Source organism: Spermophilus citellus, assembly GCF_964194105.1.
Source record: "Spermophilus citellus genome assembly, chromosome: 2".
NCBI lineage: Eukaryota > Metazoa > Chordata > Mammalia > Rodentia > Sciuridae > Spermophilus > Spermophilus citellus.
In genome coordinates, this window is record NC_138183.1 from 247,390,045 (window position 1) to 247,409,681 (window position 19,637).

Sequence of the window (19,637 nt, forward strand, 5' to 3'; positions counted from 1 at the left end):
GCCTGCTATTTGCATGAATGGTCTGCTCTCCCTTACCCTTTCCGCACTCCTCTTTATTCCTTCATCCCCACCCCACAGGGTCCCAGAGGCGCCCAGCCGCGCCCCACGAAAGCACCGGGAAGCGACTTTGTTTTGTTTATTGCCCCTCAGCAGGCAGCGGGAGTCAGGGCCTGGGCTGGGGCTGCCCGGCTCAGCCAGCGGGTCTATACAGTGTGTGCAAGGGTGCCTTTTGCCCCCTCCAGGGAAATGCGCGATCGGGAATGTCTCGAAGTCGAGGAAAAGGTCGGCCCAGGAAAGGGTCGACCGGCGGTCCTGGGGGATTATTCCGGCAGGGCGGGGCCATGCCGCAGGGCCAGTCGGTCCTGTAAGGCAACGAACGGTCAGACATCGAGGGAGGAGGCGGGAGAGAGGGAGGGGGTTCGAGAGGGCGTGGCGGGCGACTGCCCGGCACCCCCAGCGCCCAGCACTCTCCACTGGAAGATGCTGGCATCCTTGCCGCCTAGCGAGACGAGGTACGAGTCGTCATGCGTGAACCGGACACTGGTCACGTGGCTCCCGTGGCCCCCATACATGCGGCTCGGCGCCTAGGCCAGAAGAAAGGTTGGGTTGCAGTGGTGGTGGGGCCCGGGGAGCCAGACCACCCGTCCTTGGCGGCCCCCAGCAGCCTCACCTTGGCGCGTGCACATGGGTACTGGAAGAGGTGCACTTTACAGAAGTCGTCGGCCACCGCCACCACGCGCTCGTTGTGGGAGCGGCACAGGGAGTTTATGTCTGTCCCATCAGAGCCGTCCGGCCACACGCCTAGCACAACGGCGGGCCTCAGCCTGGCATCTTCCCTACCACCACCCACGACTCCAAACTGCTCCATTTTCGGAGCTCAAGCTGCCACTGCCACCCACCGGCTGCGTTCCAGGCAATCCTTCCTGGTCCCCAGGGCTGGAGGGACCTCCCGGGTTGATCTGCGGGTTTCTTGCCACCCACCCAACACACACCCAGCATTCTGAGCCTAGAGCCGGCTCCAGCTTGTCTGCCCACCGCTCCTGCAGGGTTCTGGGTCCCCGCGCCCCTGCTTACCATAGACATGAAAGCCCAGTACACAGGTGTAGGTAGCCCATTCCCGGTCTCGGCTCTCATAGCGATTCCTCAGCAGCTTACAGCCTCCAGCCACGTCCCCTGGGGAGAGGGGAAGAGGGAGTCAAACTAACTCAGTTCTCATCCTGCCCTCAGTCAGGAAGTGCCAGGAAAGCCCTGGCTAGAAAGACTGGCTTATGGCCAGGTGACATGTGAATTGGTCACAGCATAGATCCTCTAACCCCCACACCTGCAGAACCCAGGGTGAAACCCACCCTTGTGCTCCCTGAGTTCTTGCTGAAGTTCTAACAGCTTCTCATGAGTTCTTCTCCCTAGATAAGTCAGCCCCTCCACACCTACCCTGAGAAACTTTTCCAAAATAATCTTTTCTTAGTGCATTTTTCAACTCCCTCAAGTCCTTGTGGGAAGAAGACACATGGTGTGAAACTGCATGTGGTTTTTTGTTTTTTTCAAATCACAGAATTCCTCCTATGTGGGTAATTCCAACTCCACTTTAACCCCATCTCCACTTCTGCATATGACAGCCCCTCTGCTTGAAGTGCCCCAAGTATTCTCCTTCATCCCATCACAACCAGGAACCCCCCACACAAATAAAACCTACTGCGATTATCCTCTTCCTATGTCCTCCCCCACTGCCACTCACAGTAAAGAATTTCATAGTCCCCAGAATTGGACATGATGAAGTTCCCATCCTTGGACCAGTCCAGGTGAGTAATGAAGCTGGAGTGACCCTAAGAACAGGATCAAGTTTGGTTGGTTGGTTTTGTTTTTGATACTGGGGATTGAACCCAGGGGCACTCAACCACTGAGCCACATCCCCAGTCATTTTTATATATTCAAAGACAGGATCTCCCTAAGTTGCTTAGGGCCTTGCTCAGTTGCTGAGGATAGCTTTGAACTTGCGATCCTCCTGCCTCAGGATTACAGGTGTGCACCATAGGTAGATCAGGAGTTTAAACAAAACAAAACAAATGTAACCATCACTTCCCATCCCCAGACACCCCTTTAATGTATCAGACCCCTGTGAGTATACCCATTGTTAGCATGCTCCAACCTCCACCCAGCTGCCTTACCACACAGCGGCCAAAGCGGCTGGACTTGGCACCATCACTGGAAACACTATAGATGTAGATCATGTTGTCATGGGAACCGATGGCTAGGTACAACCCATCTGCAAAGAGAGGCACTCAGAGAAAGAGAAGGGCCAGGGAAGGACCTGAGTCCAGGGTGGGGGTGTCTCCCACCTGGGCTGTACCGGACAACTGAGAGCTGTTCATTGCCATCAGTGACATCAGACACGATCTCTCTGGTCTCTGTGTCCAACACCAACCACCTGGAAGGAAGGGAGGGGGAGGAAGATAGGGACGTGAAAAGGCACGATGTGAGGATCCTCAGAGAGGCCCTGAGTAGGGTAGGGGGTGGCAAATCAACAACCTCAAAAAGGCTGTGATGTAGGAAAGAGGTCACCACTATAGTCTTAGCCTAGGAAAAGGGAAGGGCCTACCACAAGGACTTTGTGGAATTGGTAAGCCTGTCACTTCCCTGTGTTTGTCTCCCCTGGGCCTCTCCTATTGCACTGCTTCTCCATCCTGGGCTGCCACTTCCTCCACTCCCTGGGCCTGGATGAGGGAGTGGCTGGGGAAGGGGTGAAGACAATTATCCCAGAACAGGGGAAGAGAAGCAGTTTTCAGGGAGAAGCACCAAGGAATGGAAAGGCACATTTGGGCTCCTGAGCTGCCTCAGCCACTCTTGTCCCCTTTACCAGAAATCCTTCCCAAACCTCCCTGCTTTCCCTCCCAGGAGTCCTGGGCCCTCTCACCTCCCCGTGTTCAGTCCTACTGCCACGACTGCCCCACTCGGGTGGAAGTCAGCACAGAGACCTGTCTCCTGGGAGGGGAGAAGGTGAATTCAAGGTGCCTTTCTAGTGAGGGAACTTTCTTGCCATCTTGGTAACTTCAAAGCCTCCTTCTCCAAGGAGAAGATGGGGGAAGAGAGGGACAGAAGACCTATAATGGAGGCAAGGTCACTGGAGCCAAAAAAAAGGGTGGTACTCAAAACCCCTAGCCACCAGAAGAAAGGCCGCCAGCTGTGCTATAAATTGACCACACAGTTGCTGGATCAAGAAGAGGCCTGAGGGGGCAATGCTCAGGGGCACTAGGGGCATCAGCTTTTACCAGTCAATACAGAATATCTGAGTAGCCATACCAGTACAAACTGGCTGCCTCTGGAGCACAGAAGGAGAAGCAATGTTGGGGAAGGAACGGCCACAGGAGTCATGGTGTGTGTGACACAGAGATCAGAGATATCTGGCTGTACCTTGAGGTCGATGCTCCAGGCAAGTGCATGGGCCTCCCCATCCCATAGGCAGAGCTGCCGGTCATGGCCGCAGGTGAGGAAGCGGTTCTGGGAAGGATGTGTACAGAGACCCCAGAGCTCATCCGTGTGGCCCTGAAACACAGTATGACCTATCACCACGGTCCCTCCCCCAATACCTCTTCCCTCCCTCCTCCTCCTGCTCTCGGCCCCCCAACCTGGATCACAGGGGAGAAACCCTGAGCCAGATCTCCCCTCAGCAATGCATTCTTCGTGGTTCCCACTAGCAGCTCAGTACCAAGCCCTTCAGCAATGGCCCGCACAGCCCCAAAGTGTTCTGGAATCTGCAGAGTGGTAACAGAATGTCAAAAGCCTACTAACCATTCCTCTTCCTCCTTCCACCCTTGATCCCAGTCCAAGCCTCACCTCAGCTTCCTGGAGGGCCACCAACCCAGGCCCCCACTGTACCAACCGTCGGTCCCGCCCACCACCACTCAGTACTGTCCCATCCCGACGGAGACACAGGGCGAAGATGGAACCTTCGTGAGCATGGGCCTGGGCCACAATTCCATAGGTCTCTGTTGGCAAAGCCCCAGAGGTCATGATCTTGGGGTACAGATGAATAATAAAAAAGGGTAACCTAGGCTGCCACAATAGACTAAGACTCCCAGCTACCGAGTGTCTTCTGAATACTATCTCTGATCCTCAGGACTGCCAATGTGCCTATTATTCTTCCCATTTTACAGACAGGACAACCAAACTTAGAGAAGTGAGGTGACTTTCTGAGGTCAGAAAACTAGTGGCCAAACTAAGATCCAGCAGACCCAAAGCCCCAGCCCTCTCTTCTTTGCCATGCTGGCCCCAGAAAACTTCCAGTTCTCAAGGTAAAAAGATGGGGCACCCTCTCCTCTGATCCTACAGACCCTCTGGGGTAAAAATGTTCCAGATGCCAGCCCCAATCACATACCTTTGGCCCCACCCCTGCCTGGGGTCCTGGCATCAGAGAGGCTCCGGCCCCAGGTGAGAATGTTCCCCTCTGAGTCCCCAGTGAGAATGTCTCCATCAGGAAGGAACACAAAGCAAGGGATAAACTTGGGTTTCTTGTATTTCTGGGATAAGGACAGAGAGGAGGGGTCAAAGGGATGGGCAAAGACAAGAAGCCACAGGACAGTTGGGGGTTGGGGAGCCTTAAGGTCTACAATACCCAGACCAATCCTTCCAGCTCCACTCTTCCCCACCTTACCACCTCTCACTCGTCCACATCTCACCCCAAAGACACCCTGTTTCCGAGCGAGGGTCCCATTCCCAGGAACCCCTGCTCCACCACTCCAGTTCCAGAAGTGGACATGAGATTTCCCACTGGTAACAATGCAGCTGCTGTCACGAGGGCTGAAGCCAACGGCCAGGACTGAGTCATTTGTACTCTGAAGGGAAGACACTAGATTCAGCCACCCCAACCCCTGTGCACCTTCCATCTCCTTGAGTCTTCAATCTGCATCCTGACAGAATACAACTGGCCTGCAGAAGCCCAGAAGCCTGAGCACAGCCCTTCCTTCATGACCTGGGCTGAGTATATAGCCTAGAACTACAGCACTTGCCTAGCATGCTAAAGGCCTCCCAAGAAGGCCATTCCCAGTGCCACAAAGGAAAAAAAAAAAAAAAAAGTCCCTGGTTCCTTAAGAGCTTGAATCCCTATGACTCCTGATTAATCACACTATGCCTCCTGAGGACAGAACTCCCATAGTCCCCATTTCACAGATGGACAAACCAAGGCTCAGAGAGGCTAGGAGGTTTGCCCCCAAGTGACCCAGCAAGAAAGGAAGTAAATGCACAAATAAGTCTGGAGCTCTCTGTACTCTACCAGTACCAACCTGCCCCACCCTCAACCTTAAGACCCTCGAGGCCACCTGGACTCCTCACCTTGATCTCAGCCAGCTTCATTCCCCGGCTACAGTCCCACACTGACAGCATGTGCTCATTGGAATCATCCACCACACAAAGAAAAGCACCCTGATCCTGAGGATGAGGGGACACATAAGAGGAACTATGAGAGCACTGGAGATCTGGGGGTTCATGGTCATTAGGTAGGGGGTGCTATTACAGATGAGGAGGACAGAAGTTGACATATGTTCCTTTCTCAGGAGAACTGGCTGAGCAGGGCTCAGGAAGACCAGAACTTCTGAGGGTTCCTGGTGAAGTAGAAGAGTGGAGTCCCTGGGCAAGAAATAGGGGTCTGGAGGCTTCTTTGGAGTCAGCTCACCACTGCTGAAAAGGCCAGAGCCCCAACACCACGCTCGAAGGCCCCCAGTCCAATCTCCTGCAGCTTCAGCAGGGTCTCTGAGTCCCAGATGTGAACCACAGGCTGCAGGGGCTAGTGGAGGGGAAGGAGTTAGGGCTGTGCAGAAAAACTGGGCTGGGATTTCATCCTGTCTGCACAGTGTTCCACTACTTACCTTCCCATCCTTGTCCACTCCAGCTGTCTGTCCCGAGGCTACACGAACACCATCAGGGTGAACAGCAAGGCTAAGTGGGAGAGGAAACACTCTAGGGAAGGGAGTCTCTCACAAGAGCAATCAAGACAACTCCTTGCTTGTAACTGTCTCTCCTGCTCCTTCACACCCAGCCAGAGCCCTTTTCCTACCAAGCCCACCATCCCCACGCCTCAGGCCCCTCACCAGCGAACGCAGTCTGTGTGTCCCCGGTAATGTCTCTGGCCACCACCTCCAGGACCCCCTGGGCCTCCCCCAGGCCGATACAGCACCACCACACAGGCAATGAAGTAGACCACCTCCCCAGAGCGCAACACAAACAGATTAGAGCGGGAGTCACGACCCCTGTACCCATAACTGGAGTGGGGAACAAGGTCAAGGAAAGGGTCGGATCAAGAGCAGGAGAGGAAGAGGGAGGAAGCTAGAGCTTCTGGCTAGCGGCACAACTGGCAGAAGGCTGGCAGGGAAATTTCCAGGGAGCTCCCTGCCCCCCACAGATCCAGGAAGAAACTGTACGGAATGGCACAGGGTCCCAAGATGGGAAAGGGAGGTTCCCATGGGACTGGAGGGGATAGGATACACCCAGTCCAGGCTGAGGGTCTCCGGGGGTGGGCCACTGGGCAGCTCCTCAAGGCTGCGGATGCCAGACGGGATGTACATGGTAATGGGGCGACCACGAAGGAACATTTTCACTGAGATGCCTTCTATAGAGAAAAGGGGGGTGTTAACCATCACCTTACAGCCCCCTCCCAGAAAGCCAGAGCAGAACTCCACCCACCACATCTCACAGATCCCCCCAAACAGCTCCTGGGGCTACAGCCCAAACCCTAATATGGTAACCTAACTTCTTCCCTCCATCCCTCTGTACATACCCAAATTGTAATTGCTCCTCCTTGATCCAGGACCCCCAGGGCTGGATAGAGGGTCTTTGCCCCCCCCGCGGCTGTTTGGAAGAGTGAAAAATATAGGGACTAGGGTCAGGACACAAGAGACCAGTTCCTCTAGAGATCAGTCACCCCTGTTTGGGATTTTCATGGTATCAGGCCTAGAGTAGATGGGGACTTTTTACTTCTTCCACATGAGATGAGAAGACAAGGCCACAAAGCTTGTAGGAGGATGTATGGGCCAGTGACCTTTCCTTCAGTCCTCCAAGCCTCTGGCTATCAACCTTTTTTTTTTTTTTTGGTACTGTGGATTTAATCCAGGAGTGCGTAACCACTGAACCACATCCCCAGCCCTTTTCATATTTTATTTTGAGACAGGGTTTTGCTAAGTTGTTTAGGGCCTCACTAAGTTGCTAAGACTAGCTTTGAACTCATGATCCTCCTGCCTCAGCCTCTGAGCCTCTGGGATTACAGGTGTGTGCCATGGTGCCCAGCATTTTTTTTTTAATTTTATTTCATGTAGTGCTAGGGATGGAGCTTAGAGCCTCACCACATGTTAGGCAAGTGCTCTATCCCCAGACCATAATTATTGACCTTTTTATTTCCCCATCTGTAAAACAGAGCTAAAGTGAATCCAAATATATACCAGCTCTGCCTTTCAAGTATCTGGGAAATAAGGAAGAAAGTTCTTATCTTTGAAGAGGAAAGTGATGGGTGAATTCCAGAGATCCTGTATTTGGATGATATCTCCTCAGAGAATAAAGTGGAGACCAAGGAGAGACACGGCTAACATGAACATCCAGGTACACACTGAAATAGCTATGTGCAGTCACTAAGCTACCCCCTTTTCTCTAGAAGAAAGTTGATCTGTACTTGATACATTCTGAGGAAAGGGCAAACCAAAGCTCTGAGGACAGTCATCCATGAAAATCATGACAGCTTTTAGAAAAAACTCCAGGAATCTTGGAAGGTATATTGTGATATGGTAAAATGGGAAGGGGAATGGAATCAAGAAGAGTTGGGTTCAAATCTGGACTCTAGCTATGTGATCTCAGGTAAATGACTTACCCTCTCTGAGCCTGCTCCCTCACCTGTGCAATGGATAGCATGAGACCACCTACCTCCCAATATATTGTAGGGACTGAATGAGATGGAGGGTTTAACACAGGACCTGATGATACACAGCAGGTGCCCACAGGAGTGCCTTTCTTCCTGTTGGGCAATGAGATCCCCAATCCCACATAGGGAAGTTAGGTGAGGGATGTGGAAATCAAGAAAGAACCAGAGCCTGGGGTGCGCGTGTTGATGGGGAGACTTTCCCACCTCTCTGTGCTCCCTGACCGCAATAACAGGTTGGCGGAGGATGCTGCCTTCCTGGAGAGTTTCTGTCGGGGCCGCTCTGAGGGGGATGAAGAGGAGGAAGAATTTCTCCGTGGCCTGATGGGAGCAAAGTGAGCAGGTGAAGGTCATGACCTCCAGTCACGCCCCCAAATTCTCACACCCCTTCCCAACTTTTGCCACAAGACACCTACGTTTCAGTACGCTGTGGGGGCTGCACAGGCCTGAGAATCCCAGGGGGGCCAGGGGAGCCAGCCCCACTACTGCTACTGCCGCCTCCTTCAGACTGGGTCCCACTAGGCTCCTCGCTGCCCCCCTGAGAGGCTGGGGGCCCATTGCTTAGACAACGGGGCTCAGAGGATGGCTCCATCTCCACCTCTGTCTCCGTCTGGGTGCCTCGGCTCATCAAGGACAGGCTGCATGTGGGTGGTAGTCCTGGGGGCGCTGCAGGGCTGCTGGGAAGACAGCGAATCAACCTGATGCCCAGGAGGCCCAGGAAAGAGGAGGAAGGGAATGTGCCAACATGCATACCTGTCCCTCATAGGAGCTAGTGTGCCATAGCCCTGCAGAGAGGTGGAGGTGCCCTGCAGCCGCAGGAGGCGAAGGGCTTCTGCAAGTGCTGCCTTTACCAGCTCCATCTCCTCCTCCTGAACCCGAAGCCTCTGGTCCAGGGACTGCAAGGTGTCCTGAGCAGGGCCCTCACCTGGGAAAGGGGCAAGAAGCACTCAGAATGTGCTGCCACCTGGAGAAGAGGTTGAGGGGATTCTATCCCCCAACATCCTTACATTTGCCCAGTAGTACTGCCCCTTTCAAGCAGCCCCAGGCTTGGAGGCTCGTCCAGAGAGAAGGAGAAGGTCCAGAGGGGAGGAGAAGGCTGTAGAGGACCAAGGGCCTCCTTCTGGCAGGACAGGCAGGGAGTCTGACAAAGCGCCCTTCCTGCTGCCTTCTCAGCCTCCGCAAAGAGGGAGTACCATGGAGTACCAGGGGTGAAATATGGAGTACTGCCGAAGACCGTGGGAACCACGGATCCGCAGTCCTTGCACCCCCACAGAAAGCTCAGGTCTCCATTAAAAGCAATATCACCCGAGCTGGAGACATCCGTAGAGAAGAGGGGACAGGACAGTAGTCATACTTAGGACCCACAGTACAAGAAAAGAGATCGAGGGTGACGGGACAAGGGGCAATGGTGACTAATAGTCATAGTGAGCGTCCCAGTGTAATAGTGGGGGTCCGAAGTAAAAAGACCCGGAATACCATGGGAAGAGGCCCGCAGTAACAGGGAACAGCGAAACTTCGGGGACCCAAAGTAACATGGAAGGTAGAATGACGTTAGGGAAATCCGAAATGACAGCAGGAGAACCCAAAGAACTAGGTGGGCAACCTGGGGAACTGTGGAGGATGTTCAGAGCCCCTGAAGCGGAGGAGCACGCGGGCATGCCACCAGACAGCCGTCCTGCACTGGCAGCGCCCGACGGGCCGGCGCTCCGGGAAGGGGCACGCCGCCCGCCCCGCCCCGTACTCACCGGGCCCCGAGGCCCTGTCCATCCGGCCCCCGGTTTGCTGCGAGCGGCAGCGGCGGAGGCGTCTAAGCCGCGGGGGCCATGGCCGGGGAGAGGGGAAGGGGAAGCACCCCGGGGCGCGCGCGACGGCGTGCCGTGCCACCCCCCGGGGGCGCTGTCGGGCGCAGGGAAAGGGCCTGGAGGGGGCGCTGTGGGGCCGGGGCCACAGTCGCTGGGGCCCGCCGGGGCCTCCGACTCTCCCGGGGCCGCTCTCGGCTCCCGGGGGTGGGGTGGCGGGGCCGTCCCGGGCCCCAGCTCCGCTGCACAAACAGGCGCCGGACGCGGAGCCGCCAGGAAGCGCGGGAGGGGGGGCGGGCCCGAGGGGGGGCCGGGCTGCCTGGTAACCCCTCCCTGTCCGGGCCTTGTCGCTCAGTACGGGGGCGGGGCCAGTCGGCTGACCCCTCACTCCCTGCCCATCTGCGGTCTCCAGGCCCTTCCGGGATCCCTGCCCCTGGGCTTTCAGGGATCCCGGAGGGAGCCGGCCTGAGCTCTCCGCCCCCAGCCCCTAACCCCGTTGGACCGAGCGGATCAAACCCCCCCCATTTCCGTGAAGGGGCAGGGGCGGGGTCATGAAGTGGGCCCTTTGCCCGGGGGCGGAGCTTTTCCTGAGGGGGCAAGGCCAAGACATCCCGAATTAGGGCTGGTGGAAGGTTATTAAAGCTGGGGTGGGAGGATGCGCAGGGTATTGGGGTCAGAGTGGCATTAGCCCAGCTCAAGCCGGGCTGAGCTGACTCAGCATCCTGTCCCGTCCCCCCCCCTCCCCGCCAACCCCATCTCCGACGGCTCTGTACTCCCTCGGGCAGCGATGGGAGATGGCGCTGGTGTTGCCCCTGGGGCTGCCCCTCCAGTCCCGCATCCGACTGGCTCAAGGGCTCTGGCTCCTCTCCTGGTTGTTGGCACTGGCCGGTGGCCTCACCCTCCTCTGTAGCAGCCACCTCCTTGTCCAGCTGCAGTACCTTGGAACCTTCCTGGCTCCCTCCTGCCCATTTTCTGCCTTGCCCCAGGTTGCCCTGGTAGCGGGTGCAGTGGCTCTGGGCACAGGACTGGGGGGTGCAGGAGCCAGCAGGGCAAGTCTGGATGCAGCTCGATACCCTCCCTGGCGAGGGGTCCTGGGCCCGTTGCTGGCGGCTGGCACTGTTGGAGGCGGGGGACTCCTGGTCTTTGCCCTGGGGCTAGCTCTGGGTTTGCCTATGAGTCTGGATGAGGGGCTGGAGGAGGGTCTGGGGACTGCCTTGACTCGCTACAAGGACACAGAGGTACCTGGGCACTGTCATGCCAAACTGCTGATGGATGAACTGCAGCTGAGGCACCACTGCTGCGGGCGCCATGGCTACAAGGATTGGTTTGGAGTCCAGTGGGTTAGCAACCGTTACCTGGACCCCAGTGACCAGGACGTGGTTAAGTGAGTGATATGCTTCTCTCTCTCTTTCTTCCTTCTTCTCCCTAGGTAGATACCCTCCTGCTACCTTGAAACCGCACCTCTCACTACCCAGGCACATAGTAGAGCACAGTGGTTGAGAGAAAGAATTATAGCTCTACCATTTATCAGTTGTGCACCCAGGGTATGACCCATTTACTCATCTGTAAAACTCATCTGAGATAACAGTACCCGTCTTATAGACAGGTACCTATCTTAAGAGTTGTTGTGAAGATAAATGAATTATGCATGCCTGGCGCATAGTAAAGCAGACGGTAAATGTTTTACTATCTTTTTTCTCTTCTCAACCCCTGCAGCCCTCAGTTTTCCTACAGGCCTGTCTGTAGACATCCTAACACTCCTGCCCCCTCCTCTTGCAGCCGAATCCAGAGTAATGTGGAAGGCCTATACCTGACAGATGGGGTTCCCTTTTCCTGCTGCAACCCCCACTCCCCCCGGCCTTGCCTGCAAAGCCAACTCTCAGACCCCTATGCCCACCCTCTCTTCGATCCCCGACAGCCCAACCTAAACCTCTGGGCCCAAGGGTGTCACCAGGTGTTGCTGGGCCACCTGCAGAGCTTGGCAAGCACACTGGGAAGCATGCTGGCTGTCACCTTCTTGCTGCAGGTGAGTAAGCACAGTGTCCAGGGCCTCCTTCCAGCTGGGACTCCACTGTGTCTCCAACTGTCCTAGGAAGCATTGGCCCACTCTTTTCCCTGGCTTCCCCACAGGCTCTGGTGCTCCTCGGCCTGCGGTACCTGCAGACAGCGCTGGAGGGGCTTGGAGGGGTCATCGATGCAGAAGAAGAGACCCAGGGCTATCTGTTTCCTGGTGGGCTGAAAACAGCATGGCTACAGGGAGGGGTTGCCCACAGAGCAGCGCCTGAGAAAACCCCACCAGAAGAAGCACCTCCCAAGGAGTTGGGATAGGGGTTGGGGAAGGGGAAGAGGGACAGATAGATGGACAAGTGTGGAAAACTCACAACTCCTTACCAGGGCTTCAGGTAGGGTCCTGGAATAAGAGGTGTTAAGTATAGTAAGCAAACTAGAGTGGGGTGAGGGAGAAAACCAGGTGTCCTAGGGCCTAGCCCTTGAAGCAAGAATCACCAGCCATCAGAAAAGAACAGGATGACAGGAAAGTGACACAGGAAGACTGGAGACTGCTTTGGATATATAGATTTAATAAAGCTTTTGGATGGAAGCCACTGATCTTTCTTATTAGGGGGCTAAGAGCCTTGAAAGAATTGATTTCTGTCTGAAGGAGAAGTCAGTACTCCAAATTTTTGACCCTCACCATGGCTTGGCCTGTAGGAACAGGTACCCACTTCTCCAAGGATGAGAAAGAACAAGGATGAGATGTGCCGAGTAAAGAAAAACAAGAGGCCCCACCAGGTTGAGATTCTTTATTCTGGAGGTAGGAGGGGGGTCCGCATGCTCAAGTGGGGAGGGTCCAGCCCAGCTCCTTCAGCCCCCGAGTGCATACCCAGCCCCAATAAGTTACCCGGTTCCTTAGCCACCCTCCCTCCCAAGTCCATCTGTCCTTTTGCTCCACCCCAGACAGGGCTGACCTGGCTCAACACAAGGGCCGCTTGTCCCCAGCCTTGTGGGCAGTGCCACATGGCAGGCTGAAGGAGGGGAGGAGCAGCTGGGCCACGCCCTAGGGCTGGAGGGGCTGCCTCTGGCTCTCAGGGGTCAGGATTTGGAAAACCACATCCTGGGCAGGCCATGTGCCCAGTCCCACAAGGTCTGTGCCTAAAATAAGGTGGAAGTCAGGGTGGGGCTGCCATCACACCTCAATGGCAGGGTCTGAGCCCCGGCCCTGCCGCTGTAGCTGCTCCTCCTGCTTCATCTTGGGTTTCTCTGTCCGTGTATGCCACACCAGTACCTGTATGGGAGGGTTTCAGTTAGAGGTGGATCTAGCTGTGGCTTAGCTTCTGGGGCCATCGGGGTAGAATGGATTCTCTGACTCCTCTACCTTCACAGTGTTGTCTGCAAAATGTGAAGGGCTGGGAATGGGGCTGACTTTCATGCCTCTAAAATGGGGCTTTGTCCCTTAACCCTTTCTGTGCCACATAGGTTACCAGGATTGTGGGAGATGCATAGCAGAAGACCACTGTCCCTCCCTGGCTCCCAGCTGCCCCTTCATTAGAGTAAGCAAGGTTGATTAGAGAGCTGTTCTCTCCTTGTTCAAACACCCATTCCCATGATTTCACCCTACTTTTCCCATCCTATCCATCCCATAGCCAAGTTTCTGTGCCTACCTCCACCCCCTTACCCGAGTGCAATTGGCAGCCCGTGGCTCTAAGTCCTTGGGATCCACTAGATGGCTCAGAAGACTGCTCTCCAGGTGTCCTCGGGGAGCAGTAGCATCAAACTGGGCACTGGGCTTAGCCAACAGCAAGGGCAGAGCAACAGCAAATCCCGCCATATCCACGGGGAAGGGCCTGTTGGGCTCCCATGCTGTGTGGAAGCCCACAACCCGGCCGTCCTGTACCCGAGGGCCCTCGAATCGCAGACCGCCCACCAGCCCCACGGGCCACACTGAGACACCACGAGTCCAGCGCATCTAACAGAGGTCAGGAGAGAAGAAACAGAGAACAGGTAGCCAAGAGGAAACAGAAAGAACCACTTGGTTCACTCCGCCCCACTGCTTCCTGCTCCTCACCCAGCAGCCTACAGCAACACTAGTAATCAAGGAAATCGATGAAGCTGGTGCCACCTGGTCTCCTTCCCCATCCCCATCCCGGTGCTCACCTCCTCAAAGAGCTCCCGGCTATAGGTGTTGTCATCATCAGCAAAGTACACGACTCCCTGGGTCCCTGGTGGCGGTGGGTCCTTCTCCCCCCCCACGGCGCCCCCTCTGCCCCGAAGCCACTCCAGGGCCTTGTTCCGCTGCTCTACACCACGGGGGCGAACCCAGCCTGGCTCGCCTTCCCGAAGCCGCTGGGCCTTGGGGGTAAGGACAGCCAGGTGTGTGAAGAGGAGGCCAGAGGCAGACAGCAGCCCTGAAACCAGTGGGGTAGGGCCATCGGAGTCCTCCACCAACAACCAGTGCAGCCGGGGAACCAGGCTCAGGGTCTGGGACAGCCTCACCAGTTCTGCCTTCTGCACCAGCCTGCAGGGGAAAAATGCAGGAAGGAAAGGGGCAGGTACTGTTGGCCCACTTCAGCCAGGACAGCAACAGATAGCTTCTCTTGCTGGCCTCTCCCCTGGCTTTTCCCAACTCCCTCTTTCTTGACTGTTAGCTCCATGCTGACATTCACCTGCCCTGTCCTTCCAGTCCATATTGGTCACCCACTCACCTCCAGAACTCTAGCTGGGGGACTATAAAAATTAAGGGTATAGTCTTTGGCATCAGACTGGGTTGGAATACCAGCTTAGCAACTTAAGTGAGATACCACGGAAATGGCTCTGTCTGAGCCTCAAATTTATTCAGTTGTAAAATGGGAATACTGATGTTCTAAAATGTAAAGAAGATAATGACCTTTTTGGCTTTTGTTTTTTTGAGACAGGGTCTGACAGTTGATTAGGACCTCACTAAGTTGCTGAGGTTGGGCTTTAACTTGTGATCATCCTGCCTTAGCCTCTGGAGTTGCATGGCATTTTAAGCTTGTGCTACCATAACCAGCTAAGATCATGACCTTTTTTTTTCTTGTGGTAGTGTTGGGGATTGAACCCACCACCTTATGCATGCAAGGCAAACACTCTATCAGCTGAGCTCTTTTCCAGCCCAAGATAATGACTTTTTAAAACGCCAGTAGACCAGGGTCTTTTCCTTCTGTGCTGGGTTTCCAGGGAGTGGAATTTTAGAGGAGCCCTTTGGCTCATTACTCTTCACGGAAGGAAGAAAGATTGATTCGATTTTAGAGAAGGCATTGGGAATGTGAGGTTCAGCCTCTTCTGAGCTTCTATATCATTCAGATCTGTCTGCGTTCCCCAAGGTTGGTGGTGTGTGTGAAGATGGCCTCTAGAGCCACCTGGGCCTAGAGGGGTCAACCATTTGATTCCAGGGAGGCATGTTTAAACAGGCCCTCTTGGCTACAGATACAAAACCACATTCCAAAATTGGTTTTATCAGTAGAAAAACTACATTTTTGATTTAAAACAAAGCAATGTAAAGCATTCAGCACAGTGCCTGGTAAAGAGCAACACACTGTAAACAACAGCTTGTGGAACCATCTCTAGACTCTAGTGTTACTGTCCAACCTCTTCCTACATTTTTATATGATGCAGAAAATCAAACCCACGGTCTTAGATCATACTAGCCAAGAGCTCTGTCACTGAGCTACATTCCCAGCACTCTTCTTTAGTTTAGTCAGGGTTTTATAAACTTCTCCACCATTGGATCACCAAGAAGAGTTAATTCATTGGCAAGCTCAAAATTTATTTGAAACTTTGTATTTGTATCTTATAAATTAGAAGGAATTTTACAATCTGTGTCCTAGTGTGTTCTTATCTACTTTAATAGAAAAACAACTATTTTCCCACAGATCTTTTGAGTAAAGATATGGTTCCTTTATCCACGTATTTGGCATGCTCTACTTTAAAGTAACATTCCTCTAGCCCAGTACCTCCCCAAATTCATCATCAACCCCAATTTCTTGGTTGAAGGAACCCTCTTGGGTAAACCAAAGCCCATACCTGGCGTAGGTGGGGGTAATGACATAGATAGTAGGCAGGGCCTCAGGTTCAGGGGGCTGGGCAGGGGCTGGGGGTGGGCGACGGAGATCAGCTTGCAGCTCGGAAATCCTCAGATCCTTCTGCCGAAGCTGCTCAGCTGCTGCCCGCAGGGGAGGGAGACAATCACATGGCTGGCCTGGTCCCAGGAAGCACCAATAAGGAAAGGGAGTGGGGGGCAGAGAAACACAAGTTTGTTCAGAAACCCAAAGGGCCAAAAACCTTCCTCTTTAACCTCTAGCCAATGCAGGACCTCCCCTTACAACTTCTTTTTTGATCCTTTGTGGTGCTAGGGGTCAAACCACAGCCTTAGCACAAGTTAGGCAAGCATTCTACCAAGGAGCTACATCCCCAGTCTATGACTCTTAGCCTTATTCTATTCCTCTGGTGGTGGGGAACTCACTGCCTCAAATTAGCAGCCTCTCTCCACCTTCTTCTTCTTCTTTTTTTTGGTACCAGGGATTGAACCCAGGGTGCTTAATCACTGAGCCATATGCCTAGCCGTTTTTATTTTGAGACAGGGTCTGGTTAACTTGCTTAGGGTCTCACTAAGTTGCTGAGGCTGGCTTTGAACTTGGGATCCTCCTGCCTTAGTCTCCCCAGCCACTGGAATTACAGGTGTGTGCCAACATGTCTGGTCCCTCCACATTTAAAAGTCCATCTGTTACATTTTTTTGTGTGTGGCACTGGTGAACCCAGGGCCTTGTACATTCTAGACAAGTGCTTTACCAGAGCTATTTCTCAGTCCTGTTACAATTTTTATTTTGATATTGAGTCGGTTATCTGTGCTATCCTTTCTATCTACTAACCCTAATTTTACTGTTCTTAATTTTTACCTTCTGGAATTATAAGAAACAGGTCGAGGTCCTTAACTAGGACAGTCTCTCTCTCCTTTTTTTTTTTTTTTTTTTTTCTTTTCTTTTCTTGGTGCAGGGGATTAATCCTTAGGTCTCAAGCATGGTAAGTAAGCACTCTACCACTGAGCTGCATCCCCAGGCTTTTATTTGCTGTATCCCCTTAGGTGCTGGGGATACAGCAAGGAATAAAACTTAAGTCGCTCAGGCCGGAACTTGTGATCCTCCTGCTTCAGCCTCCTGAGCAGCTAGAATGAGAGGCACGTCCCACTACTCCCAACCAGACTGTCTCAAATACCTGAGGATCACGAAGTGGCACTCTCCCTAAATCCCTGTATAAGAGGAAGGTTTCAATCTGCTCCCTTAATGACGACCAAACACTTGTCATTAAATTCACTGATTCCATCATTGGATAAATATTTATTGAATAGTCCTCCTAGGAGGCACTGCCTTAGGTGCTGGGGATACAGCAGGGAATAAAACAGACACAGTCCCTGCCCTCACGGAGCTTTCATTTTACTTGAGAAAGCAGACACTAAGCAAAGAAACAAATTAATAAATCACTACAGAATGTGATAAAGGCCATGGAGGAAATAGAGAATAGAAGGAAGTCAGCAGTAATAAAGGTGGTCAGGTAAGGCCTCTCCGACGAGGTGACATCCAAGCTAAAGAATGAGAAAGAAGTGGCCTAAGGGCAAGGAGAAAAGCGCCGCAGGCAGAGGGAGGAGGCTAAGAGTTTAAGAGGACGCTGAGCACAGGGTTCTCAGGAAACTGACAATGAGCCAGTCTAGCTGAAGCAGAGGGAAGCAGAGGGGAAATGGGGTTTGGCCGGAGGGTGGCCGCAGAATCATGCGGGGCCTTGCAGGCTCTGGGAAGGAGTCTGGATTTCATCCGAGGTGCGGCGGGAAGCCGCGGAGCGTTCTAGAGGGTAGTGCACCGCGGCCGCAGAGGGCTGTCCAGAGGGCCGAGCGGGATGAATGATGTCTGCGCGGGGTTCCTCCCCAGGGCGGGATGCGCGGCGGCTGGCGCCCTCGGGCCGGCCCGCCGCACCCCTGCCCCGCCCCGCTCACCGAGCTGCACCAGCGCGTAGAGGAGGCCGGCGATCGACACCAGGAAGTAGGCGAGAAACACGTTCTTCAGCTTCAGCTTCATGGCCGCGCCGCCGCGGGCGCCGGAGCTGGCCGGGTCCGGCGCGGAGGAGGGGCCCCCGCCTCAGCCCGCCGGCCCGCAGGCCCCGCCCCCGAAGCGGCCCCGCCCTGCGTCCCACCCTCCTCGCGCTCCTAGACCATCTCCCGGGAGCTGGGTCTGGCTGCGCCGCCCGGAGCGTACTTCCGGTCATCGGTGGCTCCTTGCCGACTTAATTTCCGGGCCCACAGGTAGGTTCCGGGAATCACGGGACGGTGACGTCACATCCGCCATGTGGAACACGTGTGGCCGGCCATCAGAAAGCCGGGTGGGAGCGCGTGGGACCGACTTCCAGTCCCAGCACTTGAACATGGAATTGCATAAGGAATCCAGCCCCTGCGCCCAGATTTTCTGTGCAGATTCATTCACGGCTCAGTGATAACATCCGTTAATAGTTACACAATACTTGTTATACTAATGAATGAAATCTAGGGCCTCCCCGGTTCCCTGGGTGTCTTATATAATCCTCACTGTAATCCTTAGATGGTATTGTCTCATTTTATAGATAAGAAACCAAAGTTGATAAAATTGGTGTTAATGCCATGGGGCAGTTTTCTTAAATACTCATCTCCAGAATATTGTTTCCTTTGACCCACTGGGTTTTGTATTTTTTTTCCCAAACCTACTGTTTTTCAGCAGACTATTATGAGTCTCCATTTCAGGGAATTCAAGAATTGTTTCCTGAGCTAGGGAATTCCAGGAACACATCCTTTACCACCTCACAAGCATAAACCACCCTTAGCAGTCATTTTTCTTCAGAGACAAAAACAGGTTCTTGTGAAACAATCATGATCCTAAGATGTGGTCAGTGTGGAAGATGCAGCCGCCTGGGCGGCGCAAGCCTGTAATCCCAACCGTTAGAGAGGCGGAAGCAGGAGAATTGCAAGATCAAAACCAGCCCCAGCAAAAAAAGGAGGCAGTAAGCACCTCAGTGAGTCCCTGTCTCTAAATACAAATACAAAATAGAGATAGAGCTGGGGATGAAGCTCAGTGGTTGAGTGTCCCTGAGTTCAGTCCCACCCCTCCCCCCCCAAAAAAAAAAATGAAAGAAGCTATTCTTGTCACTAAAACAATGGGAGACTTTAGTTTCTTAAGTGATACATAATATAAAAATTGTATAAATTTAAGGGATACCTGATGTTTCAATACATGTATACATTGTGTAATGATTGAAATCAGGATAAACCTTTCTTCTCAGTGATCATTTATTCTTGGTGAAAATACTCAAAAATATTTTGATTTCTTTTTCTTCTTTTTTTTTTTTTAAATTTTAATATTTATTTTTTAGTATTTGGCGGACACAACACCTTTGTCTGTATGTGGTGCTGAGGATCGAACCCGGGCCGCATGCATGCCAGCTGAGCGCGCTACCGCTTGAGCCACATCCCCAGCCCGATTTCTTTTTCTTCTAAAAAAATTTGTTCGGTACATTATCTATAGTCACCCTAGTATGAAATAAAATATCAGAACTTTTTCTGCTAACTACAATAGAGTTAAGGCAACTTCCCAGCTGGGTGTGGTAGCAGCCCAGGTCTGTAATCCTAGCTCCTCGGGAGGCTGAAGCAGGATGGTGGCAAGTTGGTGGACAGCCTGAGGAATTTAGCAAAAACCCTGTCTCAAAATAAAAATATGAGAAGAGCTTGGGGTGTAGCTCAGTGGTAGAGCACTTCTGGGTTTAATCCCCAGTACAGCAAAAAATAACACATTTTTAAAAATAAAATCAAATCTCTCTCTCTCTCTCTCCCCCCCAAACCCCAATGTTATCTCCCCCCATTTTAGGGCACATGGAAATTGAACCCAGAGCCTCAGACATACTAACGAAGTGTTTTA

General features: G+C 53.4%; 3 protein-coding genes across 6 annotated transcripts; 1 reads left to right on the top strand and 2 right to left on the bottom strand.

The window, feature by feature from the left end:
- Nucleotides 1–152: 152 nt before the first annotated feature.
- On the bottom strand, nt 153–9,770 carry EML3 (EMAP like 3). 4 transcript variants are annotated; one of them, XM_081281301.1, is made up of 22 exons: nt 9,640–9,770; nt 8,648–8,819; nt 8,311–8,571; nt 8,102–8,215; nt 6,767–6,837; nt 6,475–6,595; nt 6,081–6,251; nt 5,859–5,928; nt 5,666–5,776; nt 5,326–5,421; nt 4,674–4,829; nt 4,373–4,514; nt 3,832–3,983; nt 3,624–3,749; nt 3,409–3,540; nt 2,912–2,979; nt 2,337–2,425; nt 2,166–2,263; nt 1,736–1,823; nt 1,075–1,173; nt 671–801; nt 153–584 (listed from the first exon to the last, which is right to left on the bottom strand). In XM_081281301.1, exons 1-22 carry the CDS (start codon nt 9,659–9,661, stop codon nt 381–383), a joined length of 2,694 nt encoding a protein of 897 aa, XP_081137427.1. In that variant the 5' UTR covers nt 9,662–9,770; the 3' UTR covers nt 153–380. The 4 variants fall into 4 exon arrangements, with proteins under 4 accessions (XP_081137427.1, XP_081137428.1, XP_081137425.1 ...); XM_081281299.1 differs by having other exon boundaries at nt 154–584; nt 6,475–6,598; XM_081281300.1 differs by having other exon boundaries at nt 155–584; nt 6,475–6,598; nt 8,311–8,568.
- A 696-nt stretch (nt 9,771–10,466) lies between these two features.
- Nucleotides 10,467–12,342, top strand: ROM1 (retinal outer segment membrane protein 1). The gene is made up of 3 exons (XM_081281380.1): nt 10,467–11,077; nt 11,473–11,719; nt 11,824–12,342. Exons 1-3 carry the CDS (start codon nt 10,488–10,490, stop codon nt 12,019–12,021), a joined length of 1,035 nt encoding a protein of 344 aa, XP_081137506.1. The 5' UTR covers nt 10,467–10,487; the 3' UTR covers nt 12,022–12,342.
- Nucleotides 12,343–12,479: 137 nt separating this feature from the next.
- B3GAT3 (beta-1,3-glucuronyltransferase 3) lies at nt 12,480–17,980 on the bottom strand. The gene is made up of 5 exons (XM_081281381.1): nt 17,693–17,980; nt 15,733–15,907; nt 13,846–14,206; nt 13,367–13,657; nt 12,480–12,976 (listed from the first exon to the last, which is right to left on the bottom strand). The coding sequence occupies exons 1-5, from the start codon at nt 17,772–17,774 to the stop codon at nt 12,878–12,880; spliced, it is 1,008 nt and encodes a 335-aa protein (XP_081137507.1). The 5' UTR covers nt 17,775–17,980; the 3' UTR covers nt 12,480–12,877.
- Between the last annotated feature and the right edge of the window lie 1,657 nt (nt 17,981–19,637).